This window comes from Phalacrocorax aristotelis, chromosome Z (assembly GCF_949628215.1).
Source record: "Phalacrocorax aristotelis chromosome Z, bGulAri2.1, whole genome shotgun sequence".
Lineage (NCBI taxonomy): Eukaryota > Metazoa > Chordata > Aves > Suliformes > Phalacrocoracidae > Phalacrocorax > Phalacrocorax aristotelis.
This window is the reverse complement of record NC_134311.1, coordinates 64432857-64456100: the sequence shown is the minus strand read 5'-3', so window position 1 is coordinate 64456100 and position 23244 is coordinate 64432857. Positions and strand designations below refer to the sequence as shown.

The window sequence follows — 23244 nt, the reverse complement described above, 5'->3', positions numbered from 1 at the left end:
ATCTTCGGTAATTGCCTTTTAAAGTGACTCTGCCTCCTTGAAACGTTTTATGTGATTTAATGAGAATATAATCTTAAAACTAAGCTTTATAACTCCAGAGTCGCCCCACCTTACAACTTTACTTACACTTTTAGTTCTCGGCAGGTACAGCAAATATCAGAGACCCTTAACTTTAGGAAGGGGCGCGTCTCTGAGGCAAATTAAGGCTGAACAACATAGGTTGGCCGGCGTTACTGCTGTGCAAGTAACTGAAACTGGAAAGGTTATTTACAAACGCAGCTAAGATTAAACGGGCTCGTTTCCCGCTTCTGAGCTGCTTTCAGGTGACACACCTGCGTGTATGCAGAAATAAATCCGTAGCTGATCATTGCAGAATTTTAGAGGATTGTGCCTGCTCCCTGTAGTGTGCTTGTGCATGTCTCCGAAAGGTGTATTGTGTCGGCAGGTACAACACAGCGCATTTGCTGATTTATTGTTATAATCAAAAAAAGTCGGAACCCGACTGTACAAAACCAAGCACGTCTGAATATTAGCTAGTTTTAGGGAAGAAAAAAAAACCAAACCCAAACCACCACCACCACCACCAAAAAAACCCCAAACCCCTAGTGTTTTTATTTTTCCCTTGACTGTGTCAAATTACATCTAGATAGCTACAGCTACACAATACACTGAAGAACAGTAGAATCACACGAATGCTTTTAGCTCTTGATGTGACACTACCCGTAGGTTTGCATTTCTTGGCAGTTTCCATACGTTGGTAGGCTTGTTCCCTTTTAAAAAATTGGCTAAACATTAATATTTTCTAAGTATTCATCAAAAGTCGACATAAATTCACCTAGAATGTCCACTTTCTGAGATAGGCTTCCATCTTCCCAGCTCTGGGATACGGGGCTCTCACAGGATTTTTCTCCACGGTCACGGTGCAGCGGATTTGGCTTGTTTTGCTCTGATTTGGAAGAGTAAAACTGCCGGGAGCTGTTGCACCTTATCGCGGCCACTGGATAAAGTGAGCTAGATTCGGTATACAAGAAGCAGACCCGAATTATGATTAATTTAAGAAGTATTCTTTCAGTAATTTTCAGGCCAAAGATCTGTTTTGGTGATTTGTCAGGAAATAAATATGTAAAACCCTCCCCCTCCTTTCCCAGCGCCTGCACACCTTAGCGAACTCACCCTCCCCTGTCAAGTCTCACACAGGTTCAAGCTTCTGTCATTAAGGAGTTTGGGGGGGTGGTTTGTTTTTGCTAATTAATTATCTGTGGAGTCAGAAATGTCAGTCCTGTCACTCCAGCAGCGCATAAAGCAGAGGAGGCTGCAGGAACTGCGATAGATCTGACTTCTTGAATGGCCTTTGAAAGAGGGTCCATCACACCCCCACTCCAACCCCCCCACCTCCCCCTGTCCCACCAGCTTAGATTCATAGCCTCTGCAGACTCCCTGCTTCCTACTCATGGGGATCCTGTTCCTCCCTTCCCCTTCCCTTACAGCAGAACCTATCTCTGCCAGACAGCCAGCTCTGCGACCCCACGTCCACAAGCAGCCCGAGAAGACCACCCGAGTCCGGACTGTCCTTAATGAAAAACAGCTTCACACTTTGAGGACCTGCTACGCTGCCAACCCCAGACCTGACGCCCTCATGAAAGAGCAACTGGTAGAAATGACTGGCCTCAGCCCGAGGGTCATCAGGGTTTGGTTTCAAAACAAGCGTTGCAAGGACAAAAAAAGGAGCATTATGATGAAGCAACTTCAGCAGCAGCAACCCAATGACAAAACTGTAAGTGGCTTCAGCCTCTGACTGTGCGCTGCCTTCCTTCCCAAGGAGAAACGCCTGGGCTCATGTCCAGCCTCTGGGGTCGGTTTGACGCTTTTGATTTTGTGGGAGCTCCCTAAAACAAAGACAGTGATACCGTTTAACTATTATCCGCTTGTTTCTGCTGTCAGTGCAATTAAAACAGACCACAGCGAGCAGCCGATATAGGCCGCTCAAGAGAACACAGGTCTTTTGGGGGGCTGAGGATACACAGTGAATCCACTAACTTCTCTGCAGCATGAACTGCGATCTGCAGATCTTATGGGATGTAATAAGCCCAGCCTTGTGTAATATTTGTATTGCAAATGCAAAGGACTCCTTGAGGGGAGAATGAAGCCTTTGCCCTCTTCAATGGTTTTACACAGGAGTAAACCCAAAAGTAAAACCCATGAGTAAAAGGGAAAATTGATGTATTTTCTTAGCACTTTATATACTACAGTGTGTATACGTGTCTGTTTGTCAGTGCACTTACTGTAGAAAAACACAAAAGTAATACAAAGTTTTGGGGATTACCATCGTGTTTACAGGTTACTTAAAATATATGTAGTTCTCACGCAGAAATACACTGAGTTTTTGTCTGCGGGCATATGCACATGTGATGCAAACAAGCGGAAAGCTGTGTTCAGCAGAGCAAACTGTCTGTTTCCATTTTAAGCCAACTTTTTTTTTTTTTCTGTTGTTGTTAGTGCACTTGAAGAAGAGTCTGTTATTCTCCCTGTGTATAGTGACTGACCTGAGAATGACTATTAATTCTTAAGACTGCCTAGTTAAGTGGAATTTAAGGAGTTTCATTTTACCCTGTTGGAATGCAATAAAACACGATGTTATTAACTCGCCTGAACAATCTATTCGTCGAGGCTTGGAGTTATTTTGTACACAGTGCCTGCACCACAGGGCATACTGGCGGGGCTGGGGTTTCTTTTTTTCTTTTTTTTTTCTTTTTTTTTTTTTTTTTTTTTTTTTTTTTTTTTTTTTTTTTTTTTTTTTCTGGGAAGAGCGCGGTACTGACGTACCGCAGGTTTGCCGTGCAGTGGATATATGATCCAGTTAAGGTCACGCAGCACAAAACCAGACTGGATGAGACACAGAAAGGCAGCATGGTTAACCGTTTCTTGCGCCGAGGCGTGCATCGGCAGCCAAGATACAGAGTGCTGGTCTTCAAGAAAGCTTGGGGCGGAGGGGGTATGCCTTGAGAGAAATAGGTGGATTAAAGGGAAAGAAAGTAAACTTCCACCGTGATAAATGCAGCGGGTAGAAATAGGCTGACCTGGAGCCGAATAGAGTGAGACATCCAGAGCAGATTAACAAAGCAAATACAAGCGACTGTATAGATAAGATAGAAAGCAGTTTATTGACTCAGCGCTTATACACAATAAAGTTAACCGAGCTCATTAACATCTTTTGCTGGGCTGTTTACAGAATATCCAAGGGATGACAGGAACTCCGATGGTGGCTGCTAGTCCGGAGAGACACGACGGTGGTTTGCAGGCGAACCCGGTGGAGGTGCAGAGTTACCAGCCGCCCTGGAAAGTACTGAGTGACTTCGCATTGCAGAGTGACATAGACCAACCTGCTTTTCAGCAACTAGTAAGTGTCCGTTCCCAGTCGGAGCAGGCCAGCCTGTACCCGGGGGCAGAGCTATGACGGGGATTCTCTAAAAGTGTCGGATGCCCTCAGAAAGATGAGCAATCCAGACTAGCCGGGATTTCCTGAAATTGCAAGGTGGGCATGATGGCACTATGTACATGCAGCAAACTGAGTTGATTTAATAGGGCTTGGTGCAAAACCTACCTTGGTGTCCAGCAGAGCTCTTGCCGAGTTGAGTGGGAACTGGGTAAGGCCCGACCCAGGTCTGAGACTAACTCGGCTCGAACACTCCTGAAAACTGAAAGCACCTCTATCCAGAGAACTAAAACAGCCTTCACGTGTCATTTAATTTTACGGACATTTGTGAAAGCAGTTTCTAAAATTCACTCCTCCCCCCTTCAGGCCAATTTTGCCTTTATGCCAAAGGGTGGATTTTAAATACATGATTATAATTTCACCCTGTGCCCTCGTTTTGTCACACAAACATAAATAGCTTGATACAATTCTTGAAGTCCTTGTTTTAAGCATGCACTTCTAGATATAACTTTATATATATATACACACACAAATATATACATACATACAGCTTACATTAAATGTTGCGCTTCGGAAAGGGAATTGTTTGTACGTATTCATGTGAAAAATTCAAACCATATAATAAACCGCCTTAAGCCAAAAGAAAACAGACTTTTTAGAATAAATTCTGCTCTTAACTCACTTCCTTATGCCTACGTCATCTGGCAGCTCATATGGGACCATATAATCTACATTACTTAGGCCCAACAAGGTGAATTAAGGACAGAAGTTCAGCCTTAATTCAATTTCCTGGCCTAAGTGTGTTAAAACCAGACCTTTGAAATAATAAGGTACATTGTGTACGTTTTTTCAGTGATTCAGAATAATACTAAATGGTGAAAAATTAACATAGAGACCTTTTTTAGATCTGTTGGGCATTTTTTTTTTACATAAAGCGATGGAAGGCGAAGGTTTGTAGCCATGTCTGGAGTTGTTTTCAGACCCCTTTTCAGTTTAATATCATGCTGTCTTGCAGGATTGCTTTTCTTTTGCACAGTGGCAGGCTACAGTGTGTTTCCCTCCCCAGGCACACGGTGCTCGCTCGGGAAGCTGCAGCACGGCAGCAGGGCTGTTTGCATCGTTTTACCCCTAGAGCAGCCACCGGTTTTCCTGCTTTAATCAAGCTGTCAAGTAGACACAAAAAAATTGATCTCCTTTGGCTGCCTTACTTATTGTGCCTTAACAGAATAGAAGACTTTAAAAACCTTTGATGCAGTGAGCTTTTGTATGGAGTAGTTCTTTAAAAAAAACCAGCAAAACAAACAAACAAACAAACAAAAACCAGCCCAGAGTGGAAGACGGAAAGCCCAAACACACGCTTTCATAAAGGTAGATAGATCATCAAATAGACAGATGAATATTGATATATGTTGGACATAATGTCTGATACCAAAAAGAGTTAAAATAAAGAACTGTGTTTAGAACAGACAGTTCATCGACCATTCAAGGCACGACTCTAAACTGTAAGGGGCCTTAATCACAGGATTGGCCAGCTAAATAGGTGCCAAAGAAATGCTTTTGGATTAGCAAAGCTCCACCCTGCAAATCATGCCTTTGCCCAACGCGGCTCCTAAACTAACGGGAGCAGCAGGCACGTCAGGATGGAGAAGTGTGACCTTTTTTATCAAACTGACTCTCGTTAAAAAGAGATAGCACCCACTTCAAATCACGAATGAAAGAGGATGGGTTGTTTCAAATACCTTCTGCTCCTGGATGCTCCTTCCAGGTTTATTTTAGTATGTGCACAAAGGGGGAAAAAAGTAACCTTGCAGTTTCGTGTCAAAAAAACACATGCTCTCTTAAATAATTGACTAGAACATCCTGTTGGGATTGCCTCTCTTGCAAGACAGGGAAGAAGGCCTCATTAATGTTTGTTTGTTCATTTGCTTGATTTTTCTGTCTTTTTTTTTTTTTTAAACCTATTTTTTTTCGGTGACTTGGCCGAAGGCCTAAAGAAGATTCCTGTGAAGTCAATGGGGAAGCTAAACAAAGCAGCAAACAGTGACACAGCCTCCCGTGGAGATGTATCAGGCCGTTCGGCTGCATGCCTGTGTATTTATTTTTGTGTTCTTCTTTGCCTGCTATTTTTCTTTGATTGTTACAGTTGTAACAACACTTCTTTTTCTTATTTTTCTTCTCTCTCTCTTTCTTTCTTTTTTTTTTTTTTTTTTTTTTTTTGGCAGGTTAATTTTTCAGAAGGAGGACCCGGTTCCAATTCTACTGGAAGTGAAGTAGCGTCCATGTCCTCTCAGCTGCCAGATACGCCTAACAGCATGGTAGCCAGTCCTATTGAGGCATGAGGAACATTCATGCAGATTTCTGTTGTTGTTTCTGCCCTTACCCTCAGCCCTGTTGGAGAAAGTGGGGAAATGATCGCGTTGGGACTCCAAAATTTAGGGGGATAAAGTATTTAACAAACCTGTAACGAACCTAGCAAAGAACCACTCCATGAAATGAACGGAGTCATGTTTGAAAAGACAAGGTAATATGGTAGCAACACTGTGAAGACAATCATGGGATCTTACTAGAATAAATACTTAAAAAAAAAAACAAACAAACAACAACAAACCGGCGCTATTCAATGATCAGAGGCGGATCAAAAAGACATTTGCAAAACGTAAAGGATTTGTACCCATGGATCTCAAAAAAAAAAAAAAAAGTGAAAAAAAAAATTTTCATTTGACTGCACATCTTAGGGAGAAACCAAGGTAGAGGGACTTTCTATCTAGTCCCTCCCAATCCGAATGGTGCTGTTTCTATATCGGTGATTGCCTTGCCAAAAGGAGCTCCAATAGGTTTTCCATCATCAGGAAAGAGACGATTTAGCCCTGCATTGTTGAAAGATTCATTGCAGGAAGGTGGAGCTGCATTGGTTTGCAATGTTGTTTTTAGTTGACTCTTAACAAGGGGTTGTTTCCTGGGTCTCTTCTAGCATGTACTGTAGTGGGGATTTTTTTTGTTTGGTTGAGATCCACCCTCTATCAAGTCTGAAGGGATTAAAAATAGGTTTTTTAATTCCTCTTTAAAAACCAATTTATAAAAGCATTGCAACAAGGTATACCTCTATTTTGCCACAAAGCGTCTCGGGATTGTGTTTGAAATGTGTCCGTCCAAGAACCTTCCCCTCCCCCAAAGATGTGTATAGTCATTGGTTAAAACGACTGTTTTTCTCTCTTTCTCTTTCTCTTTCTCTTTCTCTTTCTCTTTCTCTTTCTCTTTCTCTTTCTCTTTATCTCAAAATAAAGGGAAAAAAGATAAAAAAAGTAAAAGCAAAAAGAAAAAAAAAACACCCTTTCTGTTTGCTCTTGCATTGCAAAATTATAAAGTAATTTATTATTTATTATCGGAAGACTTGCCACTTTTCATGTCATTTGACTATTTTTTGTTTGCTGACGTAAAAGAAAAAAAAAGCAAAAAAAAAAAGCAAAAAAAAAAAGAAAAAAAGAAAAGGTTGTACCGTGGTCTTTGAATTATATGTCTAACTCTATGTGGTTTTTGTCTTTTTTTTTTCTTAAATATTATGTGAAATAAAAGCGCCATATGTAGAATTATTATATCTTCAGGACTATTTCACTAAATAAGCGTTTGGAATAGAGAAAATAATAATAATATTAATATTAAAAATGAACAAAGTTCCCTCTTTTAAATATTTACAAGTTAGCAGCTAAAATACCTGAAATAAAATATTGCATGCAAAGCAGGTCGTTAGTGAATAAAAGGAGTGTGATATTTTATTGCAAGTATTAACGACCAGCTTGTAAATTTCCGTTTCAACTTCAGGGCTAGTTGGATGCCTTAGCTTTCAACCGATAACGTTAGAAACTCTCTTGTTCCAGCCCCCCATCCCTTGCCCTTAAAAGTGGTATTACTCTAGGCATGATCTGACGTAACGTTAAGACATCTAAAGAACTGGGAACTCAGGCTTTTTGCTGAGTTCTATTATTTTTAAAAAATAATAAAAAGAAAGTGCTGTATACCAAAGCCTCGTTGTTGAGATTGTTGAAGTGACCTGTACTTTAAGTATAAGCTCCTGATAAAAGGGACGCTTTTTGCTTAACAAGTCAAGTATGACCATTATTTATCAGTGTCTGCTGTCAAAACGATTGAAAAATGCTGCAGGAGGAATATATTTAGGGGATATTGCTGTGAAATTGCACGAATAGTGTTCCTTATTTTCTGTCGACTTCCCTCTCTTCACTCCCTCTTTTCTTCCTTTTTTAATTTGCGGGGGGAGAGGGTCGTGAAAGCTAGAAACGTGGGCGATTTCTCGGGGAAAAGTAGAAAGAAGAAGAAAAAAACCAACATAGGAAAAGGGTTGTTTTTGCTCCAGTCCAAGTGCTTTCTAGTGCTCCTGGACAGCACAAGACAAAGGCTCGCTTTAAAAAAACCCTGAACAACTGGAATATACAGAGATTTTTAGTCTGACAAAGACAAGTTGGTTTGCATGACAGTTACTCCGAACCCTAATGTTTTCTTAACATAACCTTCTTTTTCCTCCCTCCTCACCATCTCAGCCCACCCTGAGCAAGCTCAGCTATAGAGACAAACCATTTCGACAGTACTGAGAACATTAAAAAAAAAAAAAGGTTAAAAGTCTAATACAAGGATTTCAATCATCCTGATTAGAAACTGGATTCATTTTGTATGCTCAAGTGTAATACATTTTTGAGTACTTGATAAATATTTAAATAAATATTAAATCTACCTTAAACCGTGTGATCAGTAACCCTTGTGTTTTTGTGCAGGATCAGAGGCTTGGTACGACGCTTCGGGGGGCGGGAGGGAGAAGGGGTGTCATTTCTGCCCGGTGGTCTAACGTGTAAGTTGTCTGAGACGCTCCTGCTGACGGGGGGGAAAGGGGGAGTTTGGAGACCAAGTCTCCGACTCGGGGCGGGGTGTGTGTGCGTCTTTAACTGGCGCTGAAACCTGTAAGGTCAGGGCAACACGGGGGCCCCTACATTCGCCTTTTGCCTCCCGGGGGTGGGAAGCGCGGAAGCACCGCGGGGAGAAGCGCACGGTTACGCCGGGGCGGGGTTCAACTCGTGGGAGAGCTCGCCTCCCGCCCAGGGCAGGACTGTCGGTCCTCTCCGAGGGCCGTGCAGGAGGGAAAGGAGAATTTTGGCTATCGGTCCTGCCGCTCCGTGGGAGGGGGAAGGCCCTCCCAGCCCCGCGGGGGCCGGGACTGCCCTGCGAGGGTCCCGCGGTCCCGGCGCGCCCCCCCGGCGGCTGGGACTGCCGCCGAGATAAGGGCCTGCCGGGAGACAGGGGCTTGTCTTTGGCTTGCCAACGGAGCGTCTTGCTCTCTTCCCTCTTCCGAGGGCTGCAGCCATGCTCCGACTCCGCGGCTCTGAAGCGGGCTGCGGCCGGGGATCCCTCTCGATATGTGTCTGCACCCACATCCACCGCCCGACCCCGCCTGCACCCCCACGGGGAGCCCTCCGGGGGGGCTGTGGTCGCTTCTGCGGCAGCCGGTCGGGGGTCTGCGCGCCCTCCGGCCGCCGCCACCACACTCCGGCCCGCCCCTTCGCGCAGACCTGTGGCCCTGGGGTCACACGGGAGCCTCCCCCCTCCCAGCTTCAGTTAAACAAACCTCGTCTTATTTTATTTCTTTCTGCGTGGCGGAGGGGCTTCTTTTATGGTCTTTATTTCCCCTTTCCATTTCATATATTTGTGGAACATTTCTTCCCTCTCCCAAAACCTAGAGCACTATCCTCCGCACAGCACACAAATGTTCAAGCGGCCCCTCCGAGTGCCTTCAGGACAACACCCTTCCTGAGCTCAGGCGGCAGGATTTGTGCAAGCGAGAGAAAACATCCTCTTCATTAAATGCGTGTTCTTATGGTGCTCCGTGCAGGTTCCTGCTTTGGTTCCCCTTTCCAATACTGGTGAGGGCGGCAATTAGTCCCAGGTCGCCGGTTGTTCTCTTGCAGTGGCCTCTCTCAGTAATGTCAAATGAGGTCTGTTAAAGTCTGCTGTAATTTCTCAGAGAATTCTGTTTGCACACACAGAGACCAATATTCAAATTCTTCTCATTTCAACATTTGTGCCAGGTTAATTAGCTCTCAGAATCTCCAGCCAACGTAGCAGTGAGACGCAGAAGCCGGGGAGGTGAATCCCAGCGTTGAGATCAGTCGAACATCTCAACAGTAAGTGCTTGCCTTTATATACATATGTATACATATGGGATAACAAATCCACATTGGGTGACACAAAAATGGGCAGCGGGGAAGGAATAAGGCCCCCCCCCCCGGCGGTGCCGGCCCTCGGGCCGCTGCAGCCCCGGCGCAGCGCCCGGGACGGAGCCGGGACGGGGACGGAGCGGGCTTGGGCTCGGGCTCGGGCTCGGCGGTGCCGGGCTGGTTTCACGGGCACCGAGCCGCCCTCGCCCGCTCTGCAAGCCCGAAGCGCCGGCAGCGTTTTACGGTGCGAGGTGCCGCTGCTGCGCGCTTTGCGTGTTTGAGCGGAGCTGTAAGTAGTTAATAAAGGGGCTGGAAAGAGACCCTGTTTACTGATTGTTCCTGATTGTTGTTTTCTTGATAACAGAGTAAGCCACTGAATGACTGTTTGAGCTCAGGCGCCACAAACATAAACTTAACAGCTCCCAGTGTGCCGGCCCTGCTGGAGGATCACTCCTCACCTCCCGGGACTTGTGAAGTGCGGGCGGAGAAGGCAGCTCCCAAGGAGGCAGGCACCGGTGGGGGGCGGGGGGAGCGGGGGAAGTTTCCCTGTATGACCGAGCTCTCCGTATTGCACGGTATCTGCCGTCATTAGCCAAGGGAAAGGGGTGTAATATTAATCGGTGCCTCTCCCCGCGTCCACTGCCCGCGCCGGAGGTTGGGGCAGGCTCCGTGCGCCGCTCTTCGCACCATCCCAGGCGAGAGGTGCGGCTTTTACACCAGGCTGCTGTTTCGTTCGAATTTCGTTGAATTTTCTTGCTGCGGCAAAGCGCCACCACACAAGCGCTCTGGGCTGGCGGAGGGCGGGGGCGGCGGTGGGGGGCGCGCAGTCCCCCCGGGCCGGGACTCCGCCACCGGCAGCTACCGGCCGCTCCCCGCCGCGGCTGCAGCTGCGTTAATTACCTGCAGCTCCGGCTTTCTCCGGGGGCGTGTGCCGGGGGAAGAGAAGGAAAGAGGAAGGCTGCAAAACAGGATTTTTGCTGGAGAGCCTCTTTGGTTACCCCCCCCCTCCCCCCCCCCCCCCCTTTTGGTGTTTTCTTTTCTCCTAGCAGACAAAACAGGGCAAGGTGTGTTTGTGGCAGAGAAAGAGGGCGGAAAGGGTTTCCAGAAATAAGTGACATGTACCAAAGCAGAGCTCGGCCCTATCTCCGGGCAGACCTCGGGCGGCAATGGGAAGAGGAAAATAGGGTGTTACTGTGGCTTTTCTTTAGGAGGGCTGTTCAGGTCGGTAGATCTCCAAGGCTAATCCAAACAACCCGTTTGACTTGTGAGGTCCGGAGTCTAGACAGAGCTGGTGGCTCGGCGGCTCCTTATCTGGTTTTGGAATCAGCCAAAAGAGACTTTTCTTAATGTCCACAGCAGCACTGGGATCTGCCGGGGCCGGGGAGCCACCGCACCTCGCAGACAGGACAACAAATACACCCACCACCTGGAGGCTTTACAGCTCGCTTTGTTGTCCGCGGGCCGGCGCGGCCGCGGCCCTGCCTCCCCCGCCCGGCCGCCGGGCAGGGGTGACGGGCGGGCTGCCGAGGGCACCCTGCACCCCGCCGCTTGCCACCGCAGCTGCTCGGCTGCCCCCGGGCACCGCGGGGCGGGGTGTGGCAGCAGCGGGCTCTCTAGCCCCGCGGCCGTCAGAAGTGATGTTTTCTGTCTTTTCTCCACCCCCCCCCCACCCCCCCCCCCCGTGTGTGCGCGTGTTTGTCGCTACTGTTGGGGTTTTTTTGTTTGTTTTTGTTTTCCCTATTTGAAGTTTTGCAGAGAATGGGAAAAAATATTCAAACTCACTCATGTTCACCAACATTAAGGAATGGTCGAACCGAATCAATCAAGAGAGAGGAAGTCAGTTTAGATACAAGATCCTTTTTGGGAGTAGAAAATTGCCGTCTGTATTTGTCCCTTTATGCTGGGTTTGGGGATATTGCAAGCTGTAAAGCTTGTTTGAGGAGGCTGGGATCAATAAAAGCATTTAACTCAATAGCAAGCAGCATTTTGGAAAGTAGGGAGAAAGAGGCATCATTTAGCTGGATGTCACTCTATTTATTCATTTGTTTTCTTGAACTTTCAAACTCTCCTGGCATGTTGGGTGGGTGGATGGTGGGTTTCCAAGTTTCTGAACAGTGCCCTGAGCCCGTCTGCCATCTCTGAGGCTTTTCTATTGTAACACAAAACGGTTTGCTGCGAATCTGTCTAATACCTTTCCAAACTGTGCAGTTGCTCGGTGCAGTTGAGTTCAGGGCCATAATACAAAAAGAAAGCAAGCTAACTGCTGTAACTATGATGCATTGATACACTATTTGCAGCTGATATTGTAATTGAGTCGGCTAATGTGGAATTATGAAATTTGCCGGTAGGTAGGACTCTCTGCAGTTTAGAAGGTTTGTGGATAAGTGCTGGATTCAGTAGTTGCAAATTTCCTCATGTAGAGAGCACATTATATTGCAAGGCTTTTGTAATAATTTTCCACCAAACACATTTAAACCATTTTAAACTCCCAATAACTCAGGGAATTCAGGATCAAGAGAGCAACACTTCCTAGAAAAGGAATCTTAACCACGATCCTGGTACTCCTCTTTTTTTTTTTTTTCTCATGGGTAAAACTTCATGTTTATTTTTAACTGTCACAAATACAAGGTGTTGTTTGAAAAGTGTTAAACTTAGCAGGTATATAGAGATAATACTGACGTGTCACTGTGCATGATAAAGTAAAATATGGTGGGAATTAACTTGAAAAGTTTATGAAGGTTTTAACTACAGCCCATAAATTAAGCTTTTTTACAAAGATATGATGATATGTAGAAGATCTTACAATATATATGATTCTTAAAAAATACTCCAATATTTGGAGCCCAAACATTTTTTCCCTGACTTGAAGACACAAAGTGAGGCCCTAATCCATGAAGAGCTTACTGCAAGTAATCTGGAGTAATTAATAGTAGACCACTCTAGTGAATCACGAATTGCAGGAGCAAACCTCCTAGTTTACACAGGGCCTTCTGTGAAGGTAGTGAAAGATTTGCTGCCAACCTCTAGTGAAGCAGGAATGCATAGCTCTGAAAGCTCAAGTCCAATTCTCAATGAAGTTAGTAGCAAAAATCCTCTAGGCATGTGGATATAAAATCAGTGCTGTGATTTTGTAGGGAAAAAAGTATTTTCCTTTCCATCACCCTAATTTTTTTTTCCATATTTGACCTTAAGTGACTGCATAATTTGTTATGACAAGAGAAAAACCCTTTTAAGCTATTGGTGCACCAGTAAAAGTATCTTGCTTTGTGTGGTAATGAGAAGAAGGAGCCAATAGCTCATCTGAATGTACAGCATATTATAAAATAAAACAGCTACTCCCTGTCTCACTTATTGCTGCCTAAGGGAAATTTCATACACGGTGAATTCTGGGGTAGAAGGCTACATACGAATTACTTACATTGTATTTTACTGGTGAGAACTCTTAGCAAAACTTGACAGAATCAGCCCCACATTATCTCAGAAGCTCGAATTTACAAGTATGTCACCTTCATGATATGAAGCAAAGAAGGTTTAGCAGGATTTGGCCCTGCCACTGTGACTCAAATTCAGGCTCAGTCTGAGCCAGGCAGCTGCCCAGCTGGCTGTTGCAGAATGGTTCTAAACTTCCACACAACACAGGATTTGAGATGTGCCAAAGATGTAAGGTTTCCTTTAGTGAAAATGAATTGATAGTAAATATATATATATATTTACTTTACTCAGATTCCTTTCTTGCAGCAAGAGTTTCATTATTTTAGCACTTGAAAAGCTAGAGGTTTTTTTTTTTTAATTATTCAAGTAACCTTATTCAGGGTTGGGCCTTTTCCGGCTGACATCCTGGGGTAGTTTTGATAATTAAGTCAGAATGAGCAGGACTGAATGCTTAGTGGCCAGAGACCTCAAACAGTTGCATCACTTTAAATGAAACTGTTTTCGTCCGGCATTCGTTCCAGACCTTACTGGCTTACTGGTCAGTGCAAAGCAGGAAAACAGCTAACTCCCAGTGTTCATACAGGAGCATTATATCCAACACATTAGACATGTCTTCTTCACATTTTTTAAATGCTAGTTTTTTAAATCTCTGTTCTTTTGGTTCACTGCTGTTCTTCTAATGAATTAGTTTTCAAGGCTTCTTTGCATATCATTCTTGTAAGCACAGTGGTTTTATGCCCTGATATTAATATTTTTTCTGAGTAAAACCCCAATGGTCTTCAAAAGAGTCATGTCCTCAATTCAGTTAAGCCCATCCAGTTTCAAAGTCAGCTATCTCTGCCGATTATATAGTGGCAAAGGAGGAACATTTAGAGTTTTGCAATGACCACCACATACCGTATTTCTTTGTGGTAACAATACCATTATGAGGTGTTTCAGAGCAGAAGAATTCGTCATTAAAGTAGTCCTGGAAATGAAATTTCACCATTTGGGATCTCTGTTCTGCAGTATGTTGCCTCTTCAGAACTGATTACATTAGGGAAATGTGTTTGCTGTTTTAATTTAACTTACTAAAACTTTATCACAGGGGAAAAAAACCCACAGAAGATTAAGAAGGGCAGGTACCACTTCTTACAACTATCAATTAAAAATTTTTCTTTGTCAGTTTGCCATTTTTCCTGGTGAATATTTTGTTTATAAAAAGACATTTCTTTCTGAAATCATTAGGTCATTGAAGCAGGGATTCATATGAGGGTGCTTACGGCTGTTCAACAGTTATGCAGTGCCTAATACAACCAGCCATGCTTCTCACAGGTCCTTAGGGAAATGCTGTAACCAATGTGGTCTATAATAGTAAATAAAAGAACACGGTGATGCTAATAAAACTCTACAGTAATAACCAGCTAATATAGCCATAATGCCTTGCATCGTATAGATGCTAAATTCCCACAAAATAATTTTTTCAACACTGCATTTATTCCTGTTTCTATGGCAAAATTGTTGTTAACTTCCACAGGAGAATTTGGTCTCTTCATTCAGTAAGTGCCTCAAAGAAAAAATGGGAATTAAGAATGAAATAGCATGACAAGTAGCAGCATTGTAATTAGCAGTACCAGTTCTATGCTGCAAGGACTGAGTCTGGATGGAAAAAAACCTGAAAACTGGAAGTCTTGTGCTGCTGGATCAAATGTTTGGCTCACTATTACAGCCACTAAAACAATATGTTCATTCATTAGAATTTTATCTGCCTTCAACTATTTAGCAAGATAGTTCTACACTTTATATTTCAGAAAGTATTTTTAGTTTTGGTATACATTTGAATACACTACTGGACCAAAGGCAGTTGTTGATCAAGCAGAGAACGCAAAAAATGTAACCAGTTAATGACCGATTAAGTGTGGTGAGTTATCTGCACCAATTTTTAATCATGTCTTTTAGTCAGGTGGTGTTAATCTGAGTTGCCCTTTAGTTAATAATTGTTTTATGCTTTGATTTTTTTTTTTTAATATATTGTAAGATACTTCTTATTTGGGGATAAAAATGAAAAAAGTTGGGGGAAGTACAGGCTTCTGTGAATGTGGGGTCTAAAAGGAACAAATAATTAGTGCTTCCAATTAAGTCAGTGAAACTCCCAGGGGCAGTAGAGTGGTAAATGCAATTGTGAGTGCAATGTGAAAAAGAAAAAGGGAGGATGGAGGCAGTTCGTGTCTACCTGTGACATGACACAGAGCCTGCGACACCCTGATAACGCGCTGTGGTATTGAAGCCCTTGTTTCATGGCACAGCTCAGCCTTGTGTGGGCTCATTAAGGGGCTCACTGCTAGCAAGAGGCAGCAGAGCTCCTCTGGGAAAGAACATTTTCCTGCTTTGGCAGAGGCTGAGGAGTCCTTGGCAGGGATTGTTAGACAGGTACTCTCTTCTGAGGAGGGATGCTGAAAACAGTTGCAGTGGAACAGTTCCCAAAGCAGAGAGCTGCCTCAGATTCATGTCTGCGCAGGAAGAGGCACTGACCATAGAGAGAGCTGATCTCTTGATGATGGATAGAGATCAGGCGTCTCTGATAAACTTCCTTGTGCCTTTGTTACAGTTGAAATGAAATATTGGTAGTTGACTGCAAGCTTACAGGGGAGACCTGGGCTTGTATTTCAGTCAAGGCTTTCTCCTTCTCTAGGAAAGTCCCTCCAGAGCAGTTGCAGGGAGGCTTGGGCTGGGAGCTGAAACTTTCCTGTTCCCAGGAGCGTGGCTGCCCACCCTTGCCTTAATGTATCACTGCTTTTCCTTCCCCTGTACTGCTCAGGCTGTGACCTGGAAGTCTCCAGATGTGGGACAGGCTGGCCCTAGCTGGCTTCTTGTCCTGAGTTCCCACATCCCTCGGCCCTGCCTCCAGCATGGGCTGTTCTTGCTCTGGCAGTACAGCCCCAGTTACGTGCAGGACGCTGTGTCTGACTTGGGCAAGGCTTCACCCAGGCACCCTCCGTCTCCTCAGCCAGTACGGGATCCATGCACGTGCTTCGCAATGGGATGTAGGCCTCTGTCCAAAAAGCTGGGATGTGGGACTTCGCACATGACACCTGCTGTGTAAAGCCTGCAATAGGAAAGGTCCAGTGTGCTTCTGCAGGCATCCCGCCTGGGCTTGTGAGGTTTGTGAGGAGGCGCAGGCTGGGGCTGTAATGTGCCTGTGCCATGTGCTTCCCGAGAGAAGCCACAGCTCTATGCTAGTGCCTGAAAGCCTGCGCCACGGCCAAAGTTTGGGAGACAGTGAGGGCTGCCCACGTGCAGGGGGTGAGCTTTGGCAGGGCAAAGTGTGCGCTGCAACAGCTACTTTTGGACATCTGGCTCTGTAATGGAGTACAGGCTGTGGAGCAGCATCTTGCACCATGGCGGGTGGATGGGGAGAGCTGAATGCTACTGTGTGGGGTTCACAGAAAAACAGCTGCTGCTTATTGAGCAGATGGATACATCACAGATGCTGCCCTTCTTCAGGGTGTAGGCCCCAGTGCTATGAGAAGTCATCCCTCGTCTCTCAGAATTTACCGCCCAGGCCCTTTCTTAACAGCAGGCACTTAAGTCCTTTCTTTTTCTTTTCCCCCTTTTATTTTTATTTGAGGGATGCAGGGTTACATTTTTAGTTTTCAGAAGATGCCTGGAGCAGTAGCTCCCCCGACTCTAAAAGTGATCAGTGGTTACAGCGTTTACTTAGGATGTGACAGACCTGGTTTCAGATTCCCTCCATGCTTGAGGGGTTGCAGCCATGTGTCCCTCCCCCAGCCAAGGCAGTATCCCTAATCTATAGGCTATGTATGTATAGAGCTGGGATGTGTGTGTGTGTGGTGCAGTGTTTCCATCCTGCCCACTGAAGCTCTTCTACAGCACAGGGAAGGCTGGAGAGAGGAAATGAGAGTATGAGAGTTGAAACCCATATCATGGGAAGCATGTTGGAGTCCATCTGGAGGATGGCGTGTCAGGAAGAGGCAGGCCTGGGCATACGCATGGGCAGAGCTTTGGGTGCTTGAGGAACTCTAGCATAGAAAACTGAGGACTCTCCAGAGGTCAGATGCCTCTGGGACTAGTCATCAGCTAAGCAAAGTTTTGAGGATCCCAGTTTTGGACCTAAGTGCTTAAATTGCACCCAAGCCTCATGCTGGGCACCTCAGCCCCTTTGTGGAAAGCTGGTGTTTGCAGTGTGCTGACAACACCCTCCAGAAGGGGCCCAGAGCCTCTATGGGAGGAAAGATCAGGCCTCCATCTTCCCAGCAGTGCCAGAGCAGCGTGGCAGGGATCACGTAAGGGAAAACAGGGACCCTCAATCTCTGCCTCATTGAACTCGCTCACTGCTGTCAGACACCTTGCCCAGTGTGTGGGTGAGACTGAGAATTGGCTGAGAGCTTGCTGGCCACAGCTTGGACTGCATGAGGCTTAAGGCAATGCCGCAGGCTAGAGAAAGCTGCCAGCAGGGAGGGCAGAGCTTGTTCCTGCCCTGCTCACCTGGGGGTCTGGTGGCTGCCAAACTGGAAGCATTACTGAGGATTTGGCTGCTGCTAGGTGATCCCACCTCAGCAGGTGGAAGGCAAACTTCCCTATAACACTCCTCCATCATTTTCTGGTGAGACATTTGTTATTACTTCTGAATATGATCTGTGATCTGTACCCCAACAGCTAGGTTCTTACAGTGGTCTCTGTTATAGCAGTCTGAGCTATGCCTTGATCAGAGTGCCACTGCAGCTCACTAAGCAACATACCTCACCAGGAACATGAGACTGGTGTTCCCAGAGCTCTGCTAGCTGCTGGTTGGTCTCCAGGTAGAGTTTTAAACTATAATTTTAACCTGCAGAGCATATAAAGTCTGCCTACATGAGAACGTGGGCATCTATCTGCACAATCTGTCCACAGCCACAACCCACACTAGTTGGTGTTAGGTTGGAGCAGCCACAACATGGAAATGGAAAAGAACCACCTGTCAGCCAGTTCCTCCAAGCCTCTGCTTCTGAGCGTATTCTCTGGTCTTGCCTGTTGTCAATATAGCCAGAATAAGCTGACCTGCAGGACCAAGTTTTCTGGGAGGGTGAGGAACAGGAGATCGCAGAGAAACTGGCATATATTTGAGAAACATGCGTGTGGATAAGGTTTTGAGCCCATCTTGAGGAAGCTATTTTCTAAGTTAGACGTGAATCTTTCTTTATATGATTTTTAAAAACACTGTGTTTGTATCAGTTATAGCTGTAATCCCAGATTTTCCCTTTAAAGACTGTAACCATTGTGTTTCTTCCAAGACTACCAGTGGACATGGTGTCCTCTTCCTGAGCTCACCCGAAACTCCCTGTTATATTTATATCAGTATACCACTAATTTATTGAGACGTTCCCAAACTGTTGTACTTGCTATGTAACTGTTCAGTGCACTCTGTGAACAGCTGAGCAGTTCCTGTGCAAGAACTTGACCTTGCACCCTTCAAGTATGGTAATCCTTGCTTTATTCTGTTCTACAGCGTTAGTCAAACACCAGCAGCTAAAAACACCCTGAAAGCATAATTTTGATAATTGCAATTTGTAATGCAACTGACTCCATTAATATTAGGGGAAATCTCTTGGCAGTGGAGGGCTGTATCAGAAAGTGCAAAAGAATCTCACCAGGGTTTTAAATGGAAACTGTTGCTTGGATCATTGAAAATGATCATTTTAAAACTGATGGAATGTAGTGGTGGGGTGTGCATTTTCAACACAAATATTCAGCTGCATGTGGAAAGAAATGCTTTATTTTTGCTATTATTCATTCAAAACTAAAACAACAAAAATAAGGACTAGGATGGGCAGAATAGAAGAGAAAGATAATGTTTTTTCTTTTTTTCTGGAATAATGAGATTTTAAAAATTATGGGTTCATTCTGGTCATATTTTTTATCAGCCTGTAATAGATAAGCTACAAAATAATTCAGTTCCTCAAATCAGGAAACCACATCAGTTTTCCTTTCTCGTCTCATTCTATTTTCATTAAGTACACTGCTCTGTCCTGATGCACAACATACACAGCACAGGCTCATGGAGGTGTGACAGAGGCCTACGAGGGCAACTTTTTGTCTTTTGTACCACACACACAACACACAGAGTTTGGGGCATGGTTTGAAGATCTGAACTAGGATGTTTAAAAATACCATACGTCTAACCCTCCCCAAAGACATTTTGAAAGAATTTATCCTACACTTAATCACCGAAATATTCTTTCTGCTTGCCCCTAGCAAGATTCAAGGTTTTAAAGCAAAAGCTAGGGGTTTTCCCACAGGAAGACTGCCTGTTTGAATTTTGGAGATTCTACCCAGTATAGCATTATAGAGCAGAGTATCTGAGTATGAGACATTCTATGCTTTTTTAAAGATTGAGTGAAACCCACCCAAGCTGCAAGACTCTTATGGGCTTGATTGTGTTTTTTCCTGATCTTTAATATTAAATAAATTTGTAGATGTTTCTTCTCTCAGTTAGCTTGTGTTCCCTCTCTTGAAAGCAATGTTTGCTTTTTAAAAAGTATTGACAGTGTTTTTATAATTTTTCAGTGTTCTGACACTATTAATTCTTTGTCATGATGTGTTAGACTGCAGGTTTACTCAAATGTGCAGACTAATGTGATGTATTTTAAATAAAACTACCCAATGAAATATATTCTAGTTTCTCAATATATAAGGACTTACTAGAGACAGATGGTGACTTACTACTCTCATACTGCTCAGTCCCACTGGTTTGAATACAATTTGATGGATATAAATCAGAATTTGACCCTGAACTATTCCTTACCTGTTTGATACAGTCATATCTGTAAGAGTGTATAATATAAAAGAAATGTCCATGGAGACTTTTATTTCATTAAGCAAACCAGTATGCTGTTCCCCTCAAAAGCAGCATTTCTCTGCCTTCGTCTGGACCAGGCAGCAATCATGTTTCAGCACCATGCAGCAACAGCAGCAGGGCAATAAATCCTGTATCTGCTGAGTCCCAATACAGGTAGGGAAACACTAAGAAAGTTGCTGAAAGACGGCAGCCGTACACTGCCATGACCAGTTACAATTATACTGCATACATCTTCAGCAAACTGTTGCCTTCTGTGCAGGCAGTGAGGCCTGACACAAGCTATTGCTCTTAGCAAGAGTGATAGAGTACTGACTCACCACCATTACTATTCTATTTTGGATGATCAGTTATAAACTTACATTTATATGTGTAAGATCATTCTTACACAATACCTTGCTGGAAATGGGACACTGGATGTTCCTGAAGAAGAGATGACTGAGGACAAGAACTTGTGATGTACTGAAGCCTCTTACAAAACTGAAAGTAACATATATGCTATTTCTTGTTGGAAATACCTGTAAAAGTAGAGTATATTTGCATTCTTAGCAGATATAAAGGTTCTGTTCCTACATTTCTGTATGCTGAAGTTTTAGTAACAAAACCGCTTTGTTTTAATAGTCTTTTTTTCTTCAAAAGAAAATAATACTGCACTACAGTACTGTTTATAAAATAAATAGTGAAGTATGAAAGGTCTGTTGTAAAGCCCCAGAATACTTTTAGAGGAAAACTACATCTACCTCAATAAAGGAAATAGTTCCTAAAATATTCTTATAGAAGACAGCTGAAGCTCTTCCACCATGAAATGATGGGTTCATGTGATATAGGATATAGGATAAGTCAAAGATAAAGAATAAAAAGTCTGTTTATCACTTGACCTCCTCCACTTTACCAGGCATTATGTTTAAAAGCAAACACTATGTAGAATTTTTTCAGGCAACTTATAATTAATAACTATGCTGTGCTCACTGTCACATGATTTTATGGGTGCTGATAGGTAAACAGACTCCAAAAGGAGCAAAATCAGTTCATGTAGACCATTTTTGGTCTCTAGAAGGATCTGTCAGGGATGGGTCACTCTGTTTGTGTCTTATTTTCTTATGCTTTTCCCAGAGACAGGGTGGAAGGACCTTGTCAGATGTGGTGATGTAATTCGTAACATGGTCAGGACTCAGTCTTGTCTCACTGAATGCACAGAATTTCAACCTACTTCAATGTCAGGATTACTGAGTCCTTGCTATTTTGTAAGCCTCAGCCTCTGTATTAAAATAAAATTTTACTCATTTGTAAAGAAGTGATGGTACTTGACATCACCCTCTTCTTTTTCACTGGAGTTTGTGGTTTTTGACATTTCCTTGAAGTTCTCCTCTTTGAAAGACTGGGATCTACCTTTTTTTCAGCCTATATAATTCCAGTTTATTTGTTCACAACAAGCTATACAAGTGTTAACAGAGATTAAATATTCTGTTTGAAATGAAATTTAGTAAAATATGTCTAAATCCTTTCAAATGAGTGATACTATAGTAATATTATAAACAACCATCTTAATTATTATTAAAATATTCCCTTATGTGTGTGTATATATATAGGAAGTATCATTTTCATTTAATTATCCCTGACATTTTAGTTTGCACTCTCCAAGTCAAAAAGAATTTAGGGGTCAAAATTTTCTGTAACCTCCCTTTTCACAAACCCTGAACAGCTTTCCTACTGTTATTTGTAGCAGTCCATAAAACCAGCAGGTAACATTATTTTGTTGACTTCTCCTTTTGATTTTTATTTCCCATCACGTGGTACTGGATTTTCTAAAAATAATTCTTGTATGGTCAGTTACTTTTTGTTCATGTCACATCATATATTAATAGTTCTGTGCAGCTTTTTTAAACTACAAAGCTTTGTCTACCTTGTATGAATTTTTCAAGTCCTACATTGTGTATAACTTATTAATGACTCTGCAGTTTGTATGCACAGAATGTACCCTCAGTGAAGGTCATTCCTAAGGAAACCATATTTCAAAACTGTGATAAGGGCAACGCCTCCTTCTTATCGTTCAGGATTTTGTCCAAATATATGAACTGAATTGGCATGAGTTGATAGGATTCTGCAAATAAAAGAGTTTGGATGGTTTTTGTCACCAAAACAAATTAATTGGTTTCCTTCAAGTCAAACAAATGACTGGATCAAAAGTAATTCAAAGAAGAATTAAACCCAGGATGTGGGAGCTTGGTCTCTTCACCATCATGGTACATATAATGTTACCTCTAGCCTGGAATTTTTCTGTACTAACTACAACAATATGCTTCCATACACTGCAGCAATAAAACACTAGACAAGAGACCATTTCAAATGAAAACTGCATTTTCCCTCCTATCCCCACTGAAGAAAAAATTTATATTGAATTATGACATTTAGAACTCAACTGGTAAAATCTTTACAAGAGACCACTATCACTATAAACCACCCAGACTCTTTACAGGTATACTAAGAAAAATTCTGTGGCATTTATGTGAGTTCTTGTTTAGTGAACCTGGCCTTTTGAATAGACCCCTTTATAATAGCTGTCACAATTACCAGGACAATGACATTTTCTCCTCATCCTGGTTTACTCCTGCTGGAGGTGTTTGTGGTCTCAGTCCACATGAGGAAGGTGCAATATCAGCACAAAAGTCCATTCTAATGTTGTGATAATGAGAAAGGGCAGCTAACCTAGGAGCTAGGACAGAATTCCTTAGGTCTCCCCTATCTGTATCCGCTCTTGATTAAAATTTCTCTAAGTAACCTGGTTCAGTACTTGCATTCTCTCCATGAATTTGTAACCACTGGTCAGCCTTCTTAAAGAAGGATTTCTTCTGTAGGAGGACCAAAGCACTACAGAAAAAAGATTATGGTATAGTCAACACTCTTTAAGTACGACATTCTACCAAATAAAATGTCTCTACAGAAGAAAAATTTCCTCAAATGACCCCAAGCCATGTTATGTCTCAATATGGTTCTCTCAAGTTATTCCTTACTGTCTCAAAAAAGAGATTCTCCTTTTTTGCTCTTCTGGGCTTTGACACACCTGGAATTGTTTTGTAGGTGTCTGGAGAAAATGTAAAATCTCCAGAACTAACAATTTAGATAATGTCTGTTAAATATAATCAGATTTGTGCCGTGTACTAACTCATCTGATGACATTGCTTCCTTTACCGTTCTTCTGTATGGCCCTAGTTTAATAAGAACATCTAAAGCAATATGATCACAGAACAAACATCCCACTGACCTAATTGACTCATACTCTTGATGAATTATTACAGGCGCTCTACCTTCAAATCCAATTATAACACAAA

General features: G+C 43.4%; 1 protein-coding gene across 1 annotated transcript; it reads left to right on the top strand.

Annotated features, from left to right (window-relative positions):
- Positions 1–262: 262 nt before the first annotated feature.
- On the top strand, positions 263–6030 carry ISL1 (ISL LIM homeobox 1). Its single transcript, XM_075079032.1, has 3 exons — positions 263–1774; positions 3230–3397; positions 5656–6030. The coding sequence occupies exons 1-3, from the start codon at positions 1451–1453 to the stop codon at positions 5770–5772; spliced, it is 609 nt and encodes a 202-aa protein (XP_074935133.1). The 5' UTR covers positions 263–1450; the 3' UTR covers positions 5773–6030.
- Positions 6031–23244: the final 17214 nt, after the last annotated feature.